Raw genomic sequence first — 17,559 nt, 5'->3', positions numbered from 1 at the left:
TTGCTCATTGTAGTTTGTACGTAACAACTGCAAACTTTTTCTAATTACATTTTTCCGTCTGCTCCTGATTCATATGATTTGAACAAAGAAAAACTCTAAAACACAGATTTAATCTTAATTTTCTTTCTATATGTCCTCCATCGTGACAAAAATGCTACAAGAACATGTTTAAAACACCAAAAAACATGATTTTCATCAGAGTAGGTCTCTAAACTGCAACAAATTAAGGTCTAATGTTGTTATTTAAAGCATGGAACCGTTTGGGATTTTTTTTTCTATTAATCTCTTGCTGCCTCAGAGGTGTGCAACTATAGTAGGTTGTGAGTGAGTCCGAGTGTCATGGCAGAGGGCAACGAAAAGAAAGGAGGCAATAATCAAAATCTAAACAGGCTCTCAGTCTAAAGGATGCGGGTTCTGCTTCTGGGTCTATGGGGACACACAGAAGAGATGGATAATTGAAAAAATGACAAGGAGAGCGCGGGAAGAAGAGAGAGCCTGACACAGTCCGCCTCCTCCTCACTCCCTCTCAAGGTAGGAACAAAGCCCAACACTGTTTATCCTTGTCACTGAGCATTACCACCTCACCCTGGAGCTGACTGACTTCCTGTCTACCCCCCGTCACACACACACACACACACAAACACAAACACACACAATTCATACTTTCTCTTTTTTTTGTCATATCTTCAGCAAAATGCATGAGAGGTTTGGCGGTTTCTTTTTAGCCCTTTAATTTTTGTCTTAGGCAAAGTTTGCTCTAATTGCCTTAAAAGTAACATTTTTGTCTTCTTTCTTTTTGATGGACCGCACAGCCAACCTGCTCCCATAATGCTTAGAAATAGGAGAAGAGCAAGGGGAGGAGCTAAAGAGTTTTGGAAAGAGAAGAGAGGAGCAGAAGACAAAAAGTACTTGAAAAAGAGAAATGGAGGGACTGCCCACTGTCCTGAGTGCGTTGTTTGGATGACAAGGCCGGCCCTCCACGGCAAGTAAAAGGGCCCTATTGTTTGTGGTGAATACCCCTCCTCCAGTGGGCCTGAAGCAGGTCCAGGGGCCACGTTACAGCTTCACACTCCAAAACTTTTTGGGTTGAGCTCTGCCAATAAACAATATCTGTTTGTGAAAGTTCCTGCAAGAGAAGCCTGAAAGCACCAAATGTTTTTTAGGTTTCTAAATATATCTTTGCTAAAGTTACAGTTTTGCATACAGCTTTCCACATTTTTTGAGTTCTTCAGTAGAATGACATCAAATTTTATTTTGAAGGATTCTCTGGCTTTTCCAGATGATGTAATGGAACAACTCTGGTCATAAACTTAATCAATAACAGGAAATGCAGAACCTTTCATCACAAAAGTGTTACGGAAACCAGAGTTTAGTCACATTTTTTTAGAACACAAAGGGATTTTACTTGATGTGATTAAATACTGACAAAATATTTGCCTTGCAGGGTGGTAATTGTTCTTGAAAGGCGTCATTTTGTAATCCTTGAAATGTTTGAGGTTTTCTCAAACCTGATAACAAGAAGAATCAGTCAATTTAGATATAAAGTGTAAACTGTACAAATATGAGAAGGAGTCTCATTGCATCCTGCCGTCATCCTAGGAGGAACCACCATGAACAATCAAGCAGGGACAGAAATAAGTCCACTGGGGTCTGAGCTGCACTTGTCATGTGGTTTCTGCTTGTGCATGCGTCTGCTCACAAACGCAGAAGGTTATAAAACACAGCTGTCGGTGACAGCGGCCAGAGAGATGAGAAGAAAAAGAAAAAAAACAAAGACAGGACAGTGGAAGGCCAGTAGGTTCAAGTGGATGCCCTCCATCCCACCTCCCCACTCCTGCCTTGCTGCCTCCTTCCATCTGACGCCCCAGTGCCTCAGAATAAAAATGACAACACATTTAAAGAAATGCCCGGACACACACCCAATCGGGGCACTTTGCTGGAAAGTGTGAGAGGCTGTTATCGACCATATTTCGTTACTGATTTCACTCATGTTTGAAATCACAAAATAAGGCTTTCACACTCGAGTGGACAGACCCAAAACCTTTCCTCTCCATCTTCTGCGTCTGTCTGTCCACCCCTCAGTCCGGAGCCGAACCCAATTCATTGGCTGCTCAGTCAGTACCCCTCACACCCTTCACAAACTGTCAGGATCCCACGCCATACCCAAAAGCACACACACAAACTCACTAACCTGCACACACAACCAAAATTGCCTTCATATCAGAGGAAAGAAACTGCCAGCTAAGCACTTTTACTTTGTGGGTGAAACGACTGCCTTGAACAAAACAATTTTAAGGGAATTAAAAGATGTTGACAGCACAACGGCTGCAGATCTACACCTTCTAAAGGGTTAAACACAGTTATTTAATTTGTCTTTCTTTGGAGTGTTTAAACCTTCATTTGATCTATAGAAGATGATAAAAAAATATCCAACAACTTAAAAAAAATGAGAAGAAAACAACAACAAAAATACCAAAAACTCCCTTTGAATCGTGATGCAACTTTGTTTCCTCTTTCACCTCTTCTGCGCAACTCCTTGTCTTTCTCCATCACACTGTGCTGGTGTCGGCCCTCTCCAGAGAGCAGCGAGCCAAGCTAATTAGCATAACTCTAATGAGTCCTTTCATTTTTTTCCTAATTAAACAGTCTCCTCAATAATACATGAAAACAGGACACTGCACTATTCAATTACATACATATGGGCAACAGCCAAGCACGTGCCTTAATCTGTATGTGAGCATGCCAAGTACCAGCGTGTTAAGTGTGCCAGCCATGTGTCTGCCAAGTCGTGCATATGTGTCGGTGAGTGCCAAGTGTGTCTATTGTAGGGAATGTGTGGCAGGTCGCAGAGGCATGCTATGCATCATGCTGGGTCCCTGCCAATTGCCACACTGTCTGCCAGCTGTGTGCCCAGCCGTTCTGTTGGTGGCACGCATGCCACAAACAATTAAGAAAACTGTAGCCACTTAAGCCTATGTGGAAATGCAGACTTAGGAAGGATAAAGGGCGTTAAAAATATAGACAGACTTGAATTTGTAACATTTTCTTTCAGAAAACTCAAACAATTAAAAAAGAAGAAATGTAATACAGCAAACTGGAGCTGCTGATCGTTACTTAGGAGCAGATTCGATCTGATTCACAACCTAAGATCAACGATTAACAGATCAAACCACAATAAAATATGTTTAAATTGTTGATAAATTTTTGTTCTTTTCACTGAATGTAAGAAAATTCAAATATATTTTTAAAACATAATCGTTTATACCTTAATTTATACCGTTTATACCTGGTGGTTATAGGTTAGTGCCAGTGTAAGGCAGCGCAGCAGCCATCAGTGTGTGCATGGGTGACCTTGACTGTAAAGTGCTCCAGACCCCCAGGAAGGTTTTTAGGTGCTATAGTATAGTACAGTGTTCCCTCATTAATTGCAATAGTTACGTTCTAAAAATAACCTGCTATAGGTGAAATCTGCAAAGTAAGATTACAGATTTTTTTAAACTCCTCACTTGCTACACCTTTGTCAGACAGACAAAAACCTTTTCTCACTTGTCCCTCTTGTTTAAAGTCTCAAAGTTCAAACCTTCAAAGAAAGATGAGTCCAGTATTATAGAATGAAACCAAAGATCTGACGGAAAGTAAAGACTTATGCAAGTCTGGCGAGCTGAACACATTCTGTACCCGGCATTAAGGAGATTGATTGACAAGGTCAAAAGCCAATCAGGACACAAACATTAGTTTGCTGAAAGAAATGTGTGAAACAGCAAGACTGCAAAAGGTAAACTGCGCAATAAAGAAGTATATGCCAATATACCAGCCCTACAACCAACAATATACTACAACTGTGGTTCTGTCATCTTACAGTGGTACTGTTGAAGCATTATTTTTTCTATGCTATTCTGTGCTTCTTCTTTTCAGTCACCATCACTACATTTTTCTCCTTTATGCCTGCGTTCAGTCTTTTCTACAGCTGCTCATCCACAGACTTGCACTATTGTGAAGTTTCTCCTGAATATGTCATCTGACAATGTGACACGCACGCACACAAAGTAGACTGATACCATCTCACACTGCCAGCCAAACACAGGGACCATCTCTGAGCAACCAATCAAAAACCAGATTAAATCTCAGAGTTTCTTTTCCCCTTCCGCTCAGATCCTCCCTTCTATTATATGTAGAGAAAAGAAATATGATGGGGTGGGTAGTGGAGTTGGTGGGGGTCATTGAGTAGTAGGTGGGGGCCTGTCAGCATAGACTGAGGTTTCTCCAGAGAAGTCGAGACACGAAGAGGAAGTCTTCGTGCTCAGCCTGTCTGCTTCTGCTGCTCTCCCTCCGAGGGAAGGGAAAAATCTAATTATCGAGCTCCTAAAGATCTCATTATTGGCTCCTGCTCATTTGCATGTGTGAGAGCAGCCCAGCAGGATACAACCTGAGGACGGCCATTTTGAGCCTGATGTGAGGCGCTGCGGACTGTCACTTATAGACACGACCACATTGAAGGGTTTGCTTCCGTCACACCAAAGTTCACTAGCCTTTGTAGCCGAAATTGGTGAAATAAAGGAGGAGGAGGAGGAGGGTGGTCATGAAAGAGGGAAATATCTGTATCCGGATTTAAGTGTTGACTCTCAGTAAGTCAACACTTAAAGGTCTTATAAACAGGCAAAGAGGAACCGTCCTGCACACCTGCACAAATACCGTACCCACAGAAATGTGTGTCTGTTTGAGAATGTAAGGGATCTAGACACACACACACACATCTATATTCAACTGTGTCTGTGTGTTGATAGGATGTGTGGGGGCCATTGGAGCTGACAGCTCAGACAACAGAAATGAAGCATTTAAGCCCTGGAGAGCATAGAGATGCTAGCCAGGTCAGGCAGCAACAAACAAGACAAACAAGAAGAGATGGAGAGTGCAGAGGAGGGGTGGTGCGCCATTTGTATGTGTGTTTGTGAGAGGGAAGCCGGGGGAACGTTGGACTCTTTCATACAAAGATAGGGGTTTGAAGCAGGTCAATCTAATGTGAGTTTGACCTGCGTTCTGCCGCGCTCACATGCACTGCTCCATTTGAGACGAGCCTTTTTGAGACACAAAGATTTCACCAAAGCAACAATAATAGAGGCAGGAGTTTATGTTTACAAAGTTTTAACTTTAAACTTCAGTGGATTTCTACTATATATGTAATTCATTGTAGCAAAAGCCAGCTTTAATTCTGTTTAAAAAAAGGACAGGACGAGTATTGTACATGCTTTTATTTTGATGCCTTTAAAAAAAAAATTTGCTAAAATGCAATATCACATATTTGTGATGTCGCAAATCCGCTGGGTGGGCCTCAAGCTCCCTGCGCTGAGCTCTCAGCATCAGGGAGGGAAAAGGGGGGCGGGGTTGCTTCAAGCCAACAGTCCCACCCACAACTCAGGTGAATTTCTGGAGAACTCCTACGATTCAGCAGAAACTATGTCCTAGAAAACAACAGGTTTTTTTTGCAATTCTTGAAAAAAACCCCAGCCTATTTTTAATTAAAAGACCACTAGGGAAGCTTTTAAAATAGATCAGGAGATAATCGGAGTGGGACTTTTAATGACTTATATGTGTTTATAGGTTATAGGATCTTTATTTTCTGCATCCATCTGTCTGTCACACTGACTTCAGAACGGATCCAGCTGTTTATCATGTGAAATGCCAACATGGGGAATTATGTGGTACTTGGAGTGCTTCTCTGTTTTAATAGCTCCACTTCTATGAAATCAAGCTAAAAGTCCCAGTTCTGCAGAGTCGGCATATTATATAAGAGTGACAAACTGCCAAATGTGATGTTTTGTGTGATAGCAAACAACAAACATTAATAGTAATGATGCATGTGTCCTGCCTGTGTGTGAGTGTGCTCTTTAGCAGGGATCCTGCACTCTAACTAACCCCAGTCCCTTTGCTTACTATGGAATTCAACTCTGAAAACAGCTCGCTGCCCAGAAACACTACAAAGGCCTTATTCACACACACACACCCCCACATTCAACACACTCACAGAGAGAAGCGCAGATACTTGCAGACAGAGAGCAAGAAAGGAAAAGGAAAGTATCACACAGTGCAGTTGACGTGGCAGATTGGTTAAGAGAGAGAAGAAAAGAAAAGAAAATGCTGCAGCACTCAGCAGTTTAATGAAATTAAAAATTATGAGAAAGCAGTTTTTTCTTGGGTTGTGCCTGTGCGTGTGCTCTGACCTGCACCGGGCTCTGTTTGACCTCGTTGCTGCCAGGGGAGTTTAGTCCAGAGGCCTGCTGGAGCAGGAACTGTCTGGCTGCTTGGAGAGCCTGTGAAGGAAAGAAGTACAGGGATGTTCAGAGGTGCATCGCTCAACATGAACATTTTTGGTAACTTTTTTAAAGTTTCAGAGTCAAAGTATAAAAAAGTGAGCGCAGCTTGACAACAGCAAGTGTCTTAAAGCCAAAAAGATCCAATGAAAGTTTTGATATTTGACATTTCATACACATTTTCTTTCTTTTTGTGTTCCATTTTCCTCAAATTTCTTACTTTTTGGTGAGGGATGCACAGTTTTTGTGCGTCTCTCACACCCATATGCCCCGCACAGCTTTTTACTCCCTTCACCTGTAATCATTTCGCCAGTGAAACCATTGCTCACCAGCTCACTTTCCATTCCTTCACTCTGCCCTTGAGTGTTGCTGATTCATCCCTCCACACCTGACCAATGAGCCGTTCCATGTGCTTTCTAAGCATACCCATCTCCTTTTTTTATTTTACAGCTTCTTTATTTTTGCCTTAACTTCCTTCCTTTCTTGTTGAATTGCTTGTCTGGGTGTCAAAGACTGAACTGCTCGATCATCAGAATAAATCACTCCCAGAGGAAACGCTGTTTTCGCTGGAATGTCCGAAACTGCCCTAAACAAAACAAGAAAACACAAACCCGAGTGCCGCTTCACACCAACGACAGGCTGACACAATCACACACACAGCACAAAAGTACTGTACAAGCACAACTTCATGATTTGGGGGGGGGGGGGGGGGGGGGGGAGTTGGGACAGCAGGATGCACATTTGCTTCCTCTGACTCAAAAGGGAAGGGTTTCTTAGTAAATATTGATTTATGAAAGTCCCTGTGTGTGCTTGTGTGTGCGCGCATTTGTGTGTACTGCAAATTAACGGCCACCACCAGAGATGTTCTTTATTCTAAAAGCTCTTACACAATCATCCAGCGGTGGAAATTTGTACGACTCAGTGGTTTCACCGCCAGACAAAACTGAAACAGCAGCAAACAAAGCCCACCGTCACTCATTAAACCAATTGTCAAATTAGAGGCAAGAGTACATTTAGTAATGTTTAATTAGAAAAAGAGAGGAGAAATTAGACGGAGCGAGAGCAGGCCCGAGCGCAGTCCGGACTGATGAAAACCATCTGTATGGCGCACACTTGCTGCTTTTGCTGAGACCGCAATTGAAACACACAAACGGACATGCCTGCAGACACACACTCGAATTTTAGCACTTTGACAAAAATCTTGGGAAGCCCCTCCCTTTACTGGGTTGACCTCAGCATTAAAACTAGCACAGACACACAAAGCATACACGCATATGCACACACAGACAAACACAACCGCCCACTTTGTTGGCATGTGGTGTGAATTACTCCTTGAACACCCTGTCTGCCCAAGAGTGAGTGTGTGCGTTTGTCTGTGTTTGTGAGCACGAGTGTATGTTGGCAGGAGTTGAGGAGGCATGTCTGGCAACAATAAGGGACAATTCCACCCAAATTACCACCCTGATTACCACTATATTAAAGAGCCATTTATGGCTTTCATAAACGCTACAACCAAGCAGAGGTGATGCCTGTCTCCTCTCCTGTGCCTGAATCCACAGATGTGTGCTCTGAAGACAAGAAATGCTAAAAACGCACTTTCCCTCACAGAGGCCTATTATAGGTTGGAAATGCGTATTATACAAATTTGACACAGCTAAGAGGCAAATTAATCTAATTTCCCTTTAGAGCAAAATCTTTTTTTTCTTCCGTCTTAATTTGAAATCTTGAAAAAAAAGAAAAACTCAAATACATGAAAGTTCTTAAATCATTTCTTGTTATTATTTTCAGGGAAATTCTTTTTTGTCATTTCATATATGTCAAGAACAAACAGATGGGGGGTGTGGTCACTCGTCTAGATCTAACAAATTTGTCCAGTAGGCCACGCCCATAAAAACAGCTGATAGAAAACACATCAGGTGGGGCATAAAACCTTGAGAAGACTGCAAGCAAGTGGGAATCACTACATTGATTTTTTTTATGTCAAAAAAAGAAAAACCTAAACCAAAACTTCAGCTTGAATCTATCTGATAAAAGTTTTTGCAGATAAAAAATGTTTTTTACTTATAAAAGTAAAACTTATAAAAAAGTTATTCAAAAGCAATGAAACACACTGAAACACGGAGAAGACTATTTGTACAATAGTTTAAAAACATTTATCATAAGACACTATCTTCTTTAAGATATAATCATTAGTATACAACATTTTTTACAGAATTATTTTCTTCTGAACATTTAATGCTATTTTATTTCTTAATTTTTCTTTTTCGAACTGCTGTCAAACCTGGCGAGTCCTTCATTAGCTTTGATAGTTTGGTGACTCTTGGACTAAATGTTTCCATCAGTTTTAGGAGGTTTTTTTTTTCCAGCTGTTCCACTTACCTGTCTTCTTTACTTGCAGCAGCTGCTTTCAGAGCTGCAATAGGCCCTCGGCCTGTTCCAGCTGCTGGCATATAGTGCTCAATCACTCGCATTTGCAAGTGAGAGTCAAACACACCTGAATGTAACCTGTGTGATCCAGCAGTGCAGTGCTTACATTACCAACACCAATCTTCTAATTCTTTAAGCAAAATTATACTTAGCTTTCTTAAAAAAAAAACCAACAGCACTTTACAAGAGAAACATTTAAACGGCAGCAAGTCTAGCAAAAAAACGTCTTGTTTTACCACAGTCTTCTGTGCTCAAGCACTTCTCATCCCACTGTGTTGTAGGTAGGAGCTTGTAGCCTCTGGGTTATTTAACATGTACTTGGACACCCTGCAGTTGCAATTTCACAGACAAGAAAAAGCATAAATTTAAAAAAAGAAGTTAAGTTCTCAAAAGCTATTTTGGTGAGGATTGTGCCCTTGAGTTTGGTTTTGTCAGCTATTTTTCTTGGTTTTGATCATTTTCTTTGAGCGTTCCCTCTGTTGGTCACACCAAGTTAAAGTTACCAGTCATCCACAACTGTCTTGATTTCACCCAATTGTCCTCAGTCTATATAAGTATCTGGTTTTTAAATCTCGCTGGCCAGGTCATCTGGTCGGCTTTGCCACCTTTTTGTCTCTCAATGGTTTTGGTCATGCTTAAGTTTATTTATTTAATGTTTAGGTTTCTGCCACCAAGCCCAGTCTCCTGCAGTTTGGGTTATATAACTCCAGTTACAGTTACTAACAATTCTATTTTTTTCCTTGAACAGTACATTTCTCTTGAAACTTTTGAACTTCTTGAGTCACATCACAAGAAAATTTCAATAACTATCGCACGGCAATACAATAAATCATCATTTAATACTTGGCGTTATAATTATTTTACCCAATATAAAAATTCCCATACAAACTTAGACAGTTTTCTAAATGATCTCTTTAAAGACCCTCTCAGAAGAAAATTGTTTTTTAACATGTTCCTCTTGCATTTTTCTAATGATGGAGGACATACATAAATAAAGTTAAACTTATTATTGCATTTCTGAGTGTTTCTTTATTCAAATCAATGTGAAGCAAGAGCAAATGGAAAAATATAGTTGAAAAAACTTGTAGCAGTGATGTAGAAGCTACAGCAAGCCACAAGATCCCTGCTCCGCTCCATTCTGATGCATCCACTTGCAGACAAATAGATCCATGTGCACACCTTGGAGCTGGCACCTGGCTCAAAACTTTATAGCTGGATAACCCCATTATTGCTCACCGTTTTGGTTGCACCAGTAATATTAGGTTAGGGGTGTGAGGGGCTCTAAGCTAGTAGGAGAGCATGTCAACAGATGGATGTTAGGGAGAGGGGGTGGGGTTGCTCTGTGTTAGCAGTCCTGTCCACAACTAAGAGGCATCTTTCTAATGCAGTGTTTTTCAACCAGTGTGCCGCGGCACACTAGTGTGCCGTGGGAGATGGTCAAGTGTGCCGTGGAAAATTGCCCTCATTAATTGATCTAAAAACATTTCCCATCTCCAGGAAATCAGCTCTTTGTTCATCCAAACAGGTCCTGATAAAACACTGAGGAGTTAGGAATATGAAAGATCATAAAATACTTTTTTCTTTGTGTTTATTTGATTCTATTAAAGACATTTTTATAAGAATGACGGTAACACGATTTAGCTGCAGCTATAACTGTTATCTGAAAAGTCCCGCAGCTTTTACTGTCTCCACGACTCCACCAATCATTCTTGAAGGCTTAATCACATGTCATCAGTCTGACCAATCAGAAGTGTTTAAAGTATTCACTTCCTTGTTCCAATTTAGCTCATAACTCACTCAGTTCCAACAAAAACACCAGCTAAAGCTCGTCTTTAGCGGTGTAGCTTTCCACAGAATCCGGTATCAGACCGTGGAACAAGTGAACAAAACCATGAAGCTCATTGACGCGAGTCTTTCTGCCGTTTTCTGGCAGTTTTCACACTACATCTCCCATGATGCATTGGCTTAAAGGGACAGCGCTTCAGCATACAATGAGTCGTCCTTGTTACATGTCTTGAAACCACAACGAACATACAGTTTGTATGTAACTTAAGTTTTATTACATCTTTTAGGAAAAAATCTGCAACTTCCTGCTTTTTCTGCCACAATTATCACAAATTGTGGCGGGGGGGGGGCTGTAGATCAAAACAGACTGAGTTTCTGCTTTTTTTTTTTTTTGGGGATGCTGGTGTGCCGCGGGATTTTTGTCAAGGTTAAAGTGTGCCGTGGCTCAAAAAAGGTTGAAAAACACTGTTCTAATGAATCCTGCCGCTCTGAAGAAACTATGTCCAAAAAAACGACACAAGTTTCTTGTTTAGGCTATGTTAAAAGACCACTAGAAAAGCTTAGAAAATAGTTGCATAATTGGAGCGGGGCTTCAATCAAATAATTTTAAAAAAAGTTTCATTATTTTAACTGTTAGAGAAGATCAAAACTTGGCATTCTCAGTCACTGAGGGGGACGCACATCTAAATGCCACCTGCAACCAAAGCCAAAAACTCTCATGTCTACTTTATCAAGAAGAACCTCTCCTCTTTGACCCTCCACCTTTATTCCTACTCTTCACACTCATTCCTTGCCTTTTTCCTCATTGAGACCCCCAACCACTCTATCAACCCCTCAACTCACACACACACACACCCTCGCAAGCTACTTTCCCCCCGAACTCCCCGTTCCCCTTGTGGCATTCTTGGGGGCGCACTGCACCTTTAAAGAAAATATGAGGGAGGCCTAAGAGGGAGGCCCAACAACAGAGTCTTTGTGCTGCCGCTGAGCACACATGCATATACACACCCGCACGCACACACATTTGCACACATCAGTGGTGTCAGACAGGTTTTATTAGAGTGAGAGAGGGAGGGAGGGAGGCGGAGGAAGGGGAAGGAGGGTGAGGAGGTCACTGCTCAGCTTGGAGGCCTGAGAGAGCCCAGAGAGAGTGTGTGAGTGTGTGTGTCAGTTCGGTGTGTGTGAGTTCTTCTGACTTGTCATCGCTCCCCTCTGTAAATCATCGCCTCTGACACAGCCTTTAATAACAGGGCATTTTTTAATTCAGCAGGGTCAGACAGGCACATACATGAATGCACACACAAGGACACACACACAACAACATAGTAACGACTACTTTCTGACTCCCTTCACTAAAACTCTTAAAAGTGCCTAAAATAACGATGGTGAATGGAATGGGGAAAGGAGGGCTGGAGCATCGATTAGCAAAAGAAAACAGGTTTGGTGTGAAGATACAGGATGATTTTAAAGCTCGTGTGTTAAAACTCTTTCCTTTAAAAACAGGTTTTTGCTTTTACTGAAGTAGAATGAGATGAGTGGATATAAGTTCAGCCCCAATAGGAAGAAAATGAAAACAAACAGGCCTGCCTAGCTTGGTTGGTGTGTGCGTGCTTGTGTGTGTCAGAATCAGGTTGCTAAAGCAAACAGGTCTGTGTGTGTGTGATGAATTTGGTCTCTAATCCGCCCCGCATGTTTGGGTGATACGGGGAGAGAGAATGCAGGAATAAGCAAAGAAATCTAAACAGAAAGGCATAACTAAGGAAGGGGAGGGGGGGGCAGAGGGAGAAAGAAAGAGACAGGTGGGTACCATATGTTGGAGTAATCCGTCAGCACTGACTGAGGTCCATTGTTGATGGCCAAAACGAAACAAACCCCCCCCCCCCCCTTCTAGCATATCCCCCATACTCCCCCCATAGACAAACAGCCCCTGGGGCAGACAGTGGGCTGTCCTTGGGGGAAGAAGAAGCAAGAAGTAGAGGGAGTTAAGAGGGCAAGGGGGAGGCAGGTGGTATCAGATTTCCTTACTTAGGCACACATGAAGAGGAGAAAAAGAGAAGGAGAACAAGTCAGGATGAGAGGGAAGAGCAAGCACCAAAAGTTAAAAACTGGGTTTGACTAGATCAGGGGTCTGCAGCCTTCAACGCAGGGACAATTGTGTTTTTGGTATTTTAAACATGTTCTTGTGTGGCATTTTTGATAAAAGAGGAAATATATTAAGAAATTTAACCTCGAGAATGCATTTCTGAGCATTTCTTTGTTCATTAATTAACTGTTGTGAATCAGCAGCAATCTATTGGGGAAAAAAAACTTGTAGGAGAGACACAGGAGCTACAATTGGCAGCCCACGAGCTCCCTGCACCGCTCCATTCTGATGCATCTGCTTGTAGATGACTAGATAAATGTACGTCTTTGTTTTCCTAGTTCCATCTGGTATCTGGCTCAAAGCTGCTCCAACATTGCATTTTAACTGCACCTGTAAGCACACTGAAACTGCACCTCTAGGCTTATGGGAGTGCGTGTATATAGATGGATGATGGGGCAGGGATACTCTGCGCCACAATTTAGAGGCAAATTACGCACTAAAAAGGAGCACTGAAAATTAATTGAATTTTCAGAAATAGAAAAATCCTCCTTAAAATCTAGTTGACCTTCAGTATGGTTGAGTTTACCGACCCCCAATTAATTCTCTGTGGCCAATGAAGCTCAAAAATCTGTCAAGATGTTTGAGTCCGACTTTGTTAAACTAAATACTGAACCCTTGATGGATTGTTGGAGCATTATGGCAATGCTAGCAGAAGCCTTGCAGAGTTATGTGTTACTTTACTTTTTCTTTTTTAACTCACTTTAATTTTAGAGGTACTTTTTAAATCAAAACTTTTTATTTTTCTTTAACCAGGGAGCCTCAATGGAGGGTTAAAAGAGCTACATGTGGCTCTGGAACCTCAGGTTGCAAACCCCTGGACTGGATCATGACAGTCTGAGGTGAGGATTCCCTGGGCATCAAACAAATATTCCCGCTTACAGGCTCCAGATTGAGTGGGGGCAAAACTTGTAAAGCTGCTCTCTTTTCCTCCTTCTGCTTTTTTCCTCAGGAGAGAGCGACAGACTACTAAATAGACTCGGGGTAAAGATACAACAAAGAACTCGTCACACCCAGCTGACCCTCAACAGGTCTGCATGCTTTCTGATTTTGGATCAGTGGGAGAAACTGGGTTCAGAAAGAAACAGTGGATCCCCCCTTCTCACTTACACATACACTTCCCGCTTTCTAAATCTCTGTCCTCAAGCGCTGTCATTGAAGCTGAAAGCCAGGCTAGAGCTGAGGAGATGCTGCCATCCTCCTGGGTCGTCTCCGTGATCCCTTGTATCTGTGTGCGCTGCTTGTCCTCACCAAATATGTCTTCAAACTCCATAAAACCAAAGCTACTTTTATTTACACTCTTGTACCTTGTTCTTCACCGTTCAGCAGCTCTCAGCTTCCCTTATCTTGGGTTTCTTTTATTCTTAAAACTCAAAGGATCGTGATCAGAAAGAAGATGACACCAGATTTAGATGTATCTCCTTCTGTAAGGCATGTTAATTTGCTAAACAGATAAAGACGTGCAGCTAATTTGACTTCTGCGGTGCTCACGCCTGGTCTTGTGGCGCATATGTGTGTTCCAATCACTGTGGAATCTCACACATCAGATGCATCACTGTCAGTCACAACAAAACCAGACTGCTTTTCTCAGTCATTCTCTTTTTCACTACCCTCCATCTATTTCATGCTACTTGTCTCTTGCCTTTTACTTGCCGTCATGACATGATGTATACCTCCAAAAGAAGTTTACTTGGCATCTTTTTTTCAAGTGCCGGGTCTTTCTTGTGCTCTGATCCCTCCCTTCCTCTCTCATCTCTACAAATCTGTTCCCCATTCCCTCATTCACCACAGTAAATTATGAGTGAAGATCGGGAAAGTCTTAAAATAGATTGCCTTGGCTTACGAATGGAAGCCTTGTGAATGCAGCTGCTGACCTCATGGGATGACCCTCACTTTCCACTTAGTGTCATAAAGAACACGTAAATGCTAACTAGAGGTGAACTGTTTACCTTACAATAGACACCAAGAAGGTTTTTTTTCTTTAAAGCCTCCACATATAGTTTTGAACTAACAATAAAAATGGATAAAAACGATTTACAGTCTCATAGAATCCATTCCACAGCAGTCATCAATAAAGTGGAGTGGAAGTCTTGAGTGTGACCAGAGTTTAAAGTGAATGATTTCACTTTTGTTCTTAATTTCCACCAGACGTTGAATTCAGACAGACTTTTGTAGGAGCAGAAGTGTACGTTGGTCTGCAGCTACGGAAAGGGGAAAGTCTGCAGAGCAGATAGCAGCAAGCACAGGAAGAACAAGCTACTGCTCCCAAACTGAGAAAAGAAAAAAAAAGAAAAAAACAACAATATTTTTTTAGTGCAAGTCATTACGTCAGCCCTGGACTAATTTATTTGTGTATAGTTGACACAACAGTGTCATTAAGGAAATGGTGAAGGGGGTGTATGCTTCAGAAAAATCTGGGGTTTGGTTTTCTTCAGGGTAAACACAGCAAAAGGGACGGCTTGAACAAATCCTTTCTAAAGCCTGTCAATTTCACGGCGGGTTAGAGATAAACTATGCCCTAGCAGAACTTCTCTTTTCTACTGAGTCTACCTCCCATTTGAAGCTCTTTTTTCTGATTTTAATCAGGTCCTTTCCCCCCTCCCTTCATCAGTTTTCCTGTCGTTTGTCATTAACCATGGGAACATGGACTTAAAACCAGTTGTTCCTCAACATATTGAGTATAAGCGGCTCAAATCTGTCCTCAATTTGTTTCAGATGCCGCCAAGTAGAAACAATCTGGGACACCTTGGAAACCACCCACCACCGGCAATCCCGTTCAGCTATTTAATGTAATGTTTCCGCAATATAAAGGCACCGTTTAAGAGCTGAGGTTTTAAAACGGCTGAAGCAAGCTTCCCTGAGCCCAGACTGACCATTAAAGAGAGGAAAGACCGCATGCAAGAGCCAACGCAATAAAAACACAAACTCCAAAAGAACTTCAAAATATGCCGTAATCTTTGAAAAGCCTGACCGATTTTTTCTTTTTCTTTTTTTTTCTCATATACTATTTTTCACAATTGGGGACCTGTTGTAAACTCGGGGGATGCTGTCATTTTCCAGATGGTTCTCTTCATTTCCAAACTGTTTGGTGAGACTTGTCTCCTTTTCAACTCCATCCCGACACTCATCTAATGTTTGCATTGATTCACGGGGGTGTATGCGTGGTCATAAAAAAGGGCTGATGGAATACTCTGGACTGCTTTATATCATAGGCAAAAATATGGAATCCCACATGTAAAAGAAATCTATAACCTCCAATGAAGATTTTTGGCTCATTTTTTTGTCGGTTGACGAGATAGGGCAACAACAAATCAGACGATTAAAGATAATGATGAGGTGAGCAGGTACGGAGAGAGGAACTCCCTTACTGGGAATATAAAAACAGCTCCTTCTGTACTGCGGGCCACATCTCAGTCCAAGCGGCTAATTGATGGCAAATAGCTCTACAGCAGTTTCCTTACACACACAGACACAAATACACGTCATACATTATATACACATATGCCGTTTCCCTGCGGTTTTCAGCACAGCTCATTTGGCAGGAGAGGAAGGCCTCACTCTAGACAGACCCAGCCCAGAGAGGAAAACACACACAGACACTCACATACGGAAAGTGTGCCTTGTAATATTTAGCTTTCATTTTGCATAAAGTTGGACAGTTAAGTTCTCTCGAAAGACAAGGCTACTTAGGTGTTAGGTCTTAGTTGGGTGTCCTCCAGAGTGTAAGCTTTTTCTCCTCCCCAACCCGAGTAACTTGTGAGAGGAAAGCCTGTGCGAGGCCAGACTGATGAGGCTAGAACTAGCCTGGCAACCAGGCCTCACATATGGAAGCTGTTTAACTCTTATTATTAATAACCAGCCCCCTGAAAAAGAAAGAAAGAAAGCAAACTAATAACACATGCAAGACACTGCCAAGATTCAGCAGGGAGACAGAAGGAAAACACATGCATACACAAACAGACTGCAGCCCTGTGCACACATACACACAAACACCTACACACACACAAAGGCAAACGTACACAGTCAGACACCTATTGGTCCAACAGAGGAACACACTTCAAGCGACTGGCCTGTGGAAGCATGAGCCTACGCCTGCATGCTTTGATGAAAATAAAACTTTCAAGTTTCTCGGTTCAGAGGGTTTTTACACCTGGTTGTGGCGGTGGGGATGGAGATAGACACACCCTCACACCCACCCTTACCGCACACACACAAGGACACACAAATACAGGAAATGGGCTGGCATTCAACAAGTTCAACTTTTATAAAAGAACAAGAAAGTTCGACTTCCCCCAAACGAGGAACGGGGTGGAGTGTCCTTTAGAAAAAGAGAAATGAAAACCAAAAAAAAAGTACTTGGCTATGATTTAGTAAGTGTTTCAATAAGCACTTTTGTTTTACATATTACCCTCTTAATACTTTTTTAAAATCTATTATTTATCTTTTATGTTGTTTACATGTCTTTTTTTAATAAAGTAAATAAAGGTTCCCATTAAAAAAATTCAAACTATCTAAAAAACAGATAAAAGTCATTTTAAGACTATGTGTATTCATTCAGCTTCAGTGTTTTTTCTTAATGAATTTAACAACTCTATTTTGTTTTAATTTTAAAATAAACCAAAATAGGTCAAGTTTTAGGTAAGTAACAAGCTTGTAACACTAAAACTACCTCATAAGGAACCTTAATTTGGCCATAGGCTTTGAAAATATAATCCAAGCAAATTCAAGCCAAAAAGTCTCCGAAAAAGTGTGGCAACAAAAAAACAAACCATAATCCTTTTACACCTGTATTTCATACATGAATAACAGAGACGAATGTAATGAAATAAAAATGTGCTCAGCACATCCATAATTTAAAAAACCCGTCTTACCTTTAAATTAAGCCCCTTCAAAATGTAC

The 17,559-nt window shown here is 41.5% G+C and overlaps 1 protein-coding gene across 2 annotated transcripts in view; it reads right to left on the bottom strand.

Annotated features, from left to right (window-relative positions):
* The window catches only part of foxp4 (forkhead box P4), an 86,333-nt gene that overhangs the window by 31,455 nt on the left and 37,319 nt on the right, over positions 1–17,559 (bottom strand). For both annotated transcript variants that reach the window (XM_023954651.1, XM_020702951.2), the window contains one exon: positions 6,219–6,308. In XM_023954651.1, the coding sequence (XP_023810419.1) occupies positions 6,219–6,308 (90 nt within the window). The remainder of the gene's footprint in view (positions 1–6,218; positions 6,309–17,559) is intronic.

The sequence above is a fragment of the Oryzias latipes genome, chromosome 5 (assembly GCF_002234675.1).
Source record: "Oryzias latipes chromosome 5, ASM223467v1".
Lineage (NCBI taxonomy): Eukaryota > Metazoa > Chordata > Actinopteri > Beloniformes > Adrianichthyidae > Oryzias > Oryzias latipes.
Note: the sequence above shows the minus strand (reverse complement) of the source record. Positions and strands in the feature narration are given on the sequence as shown.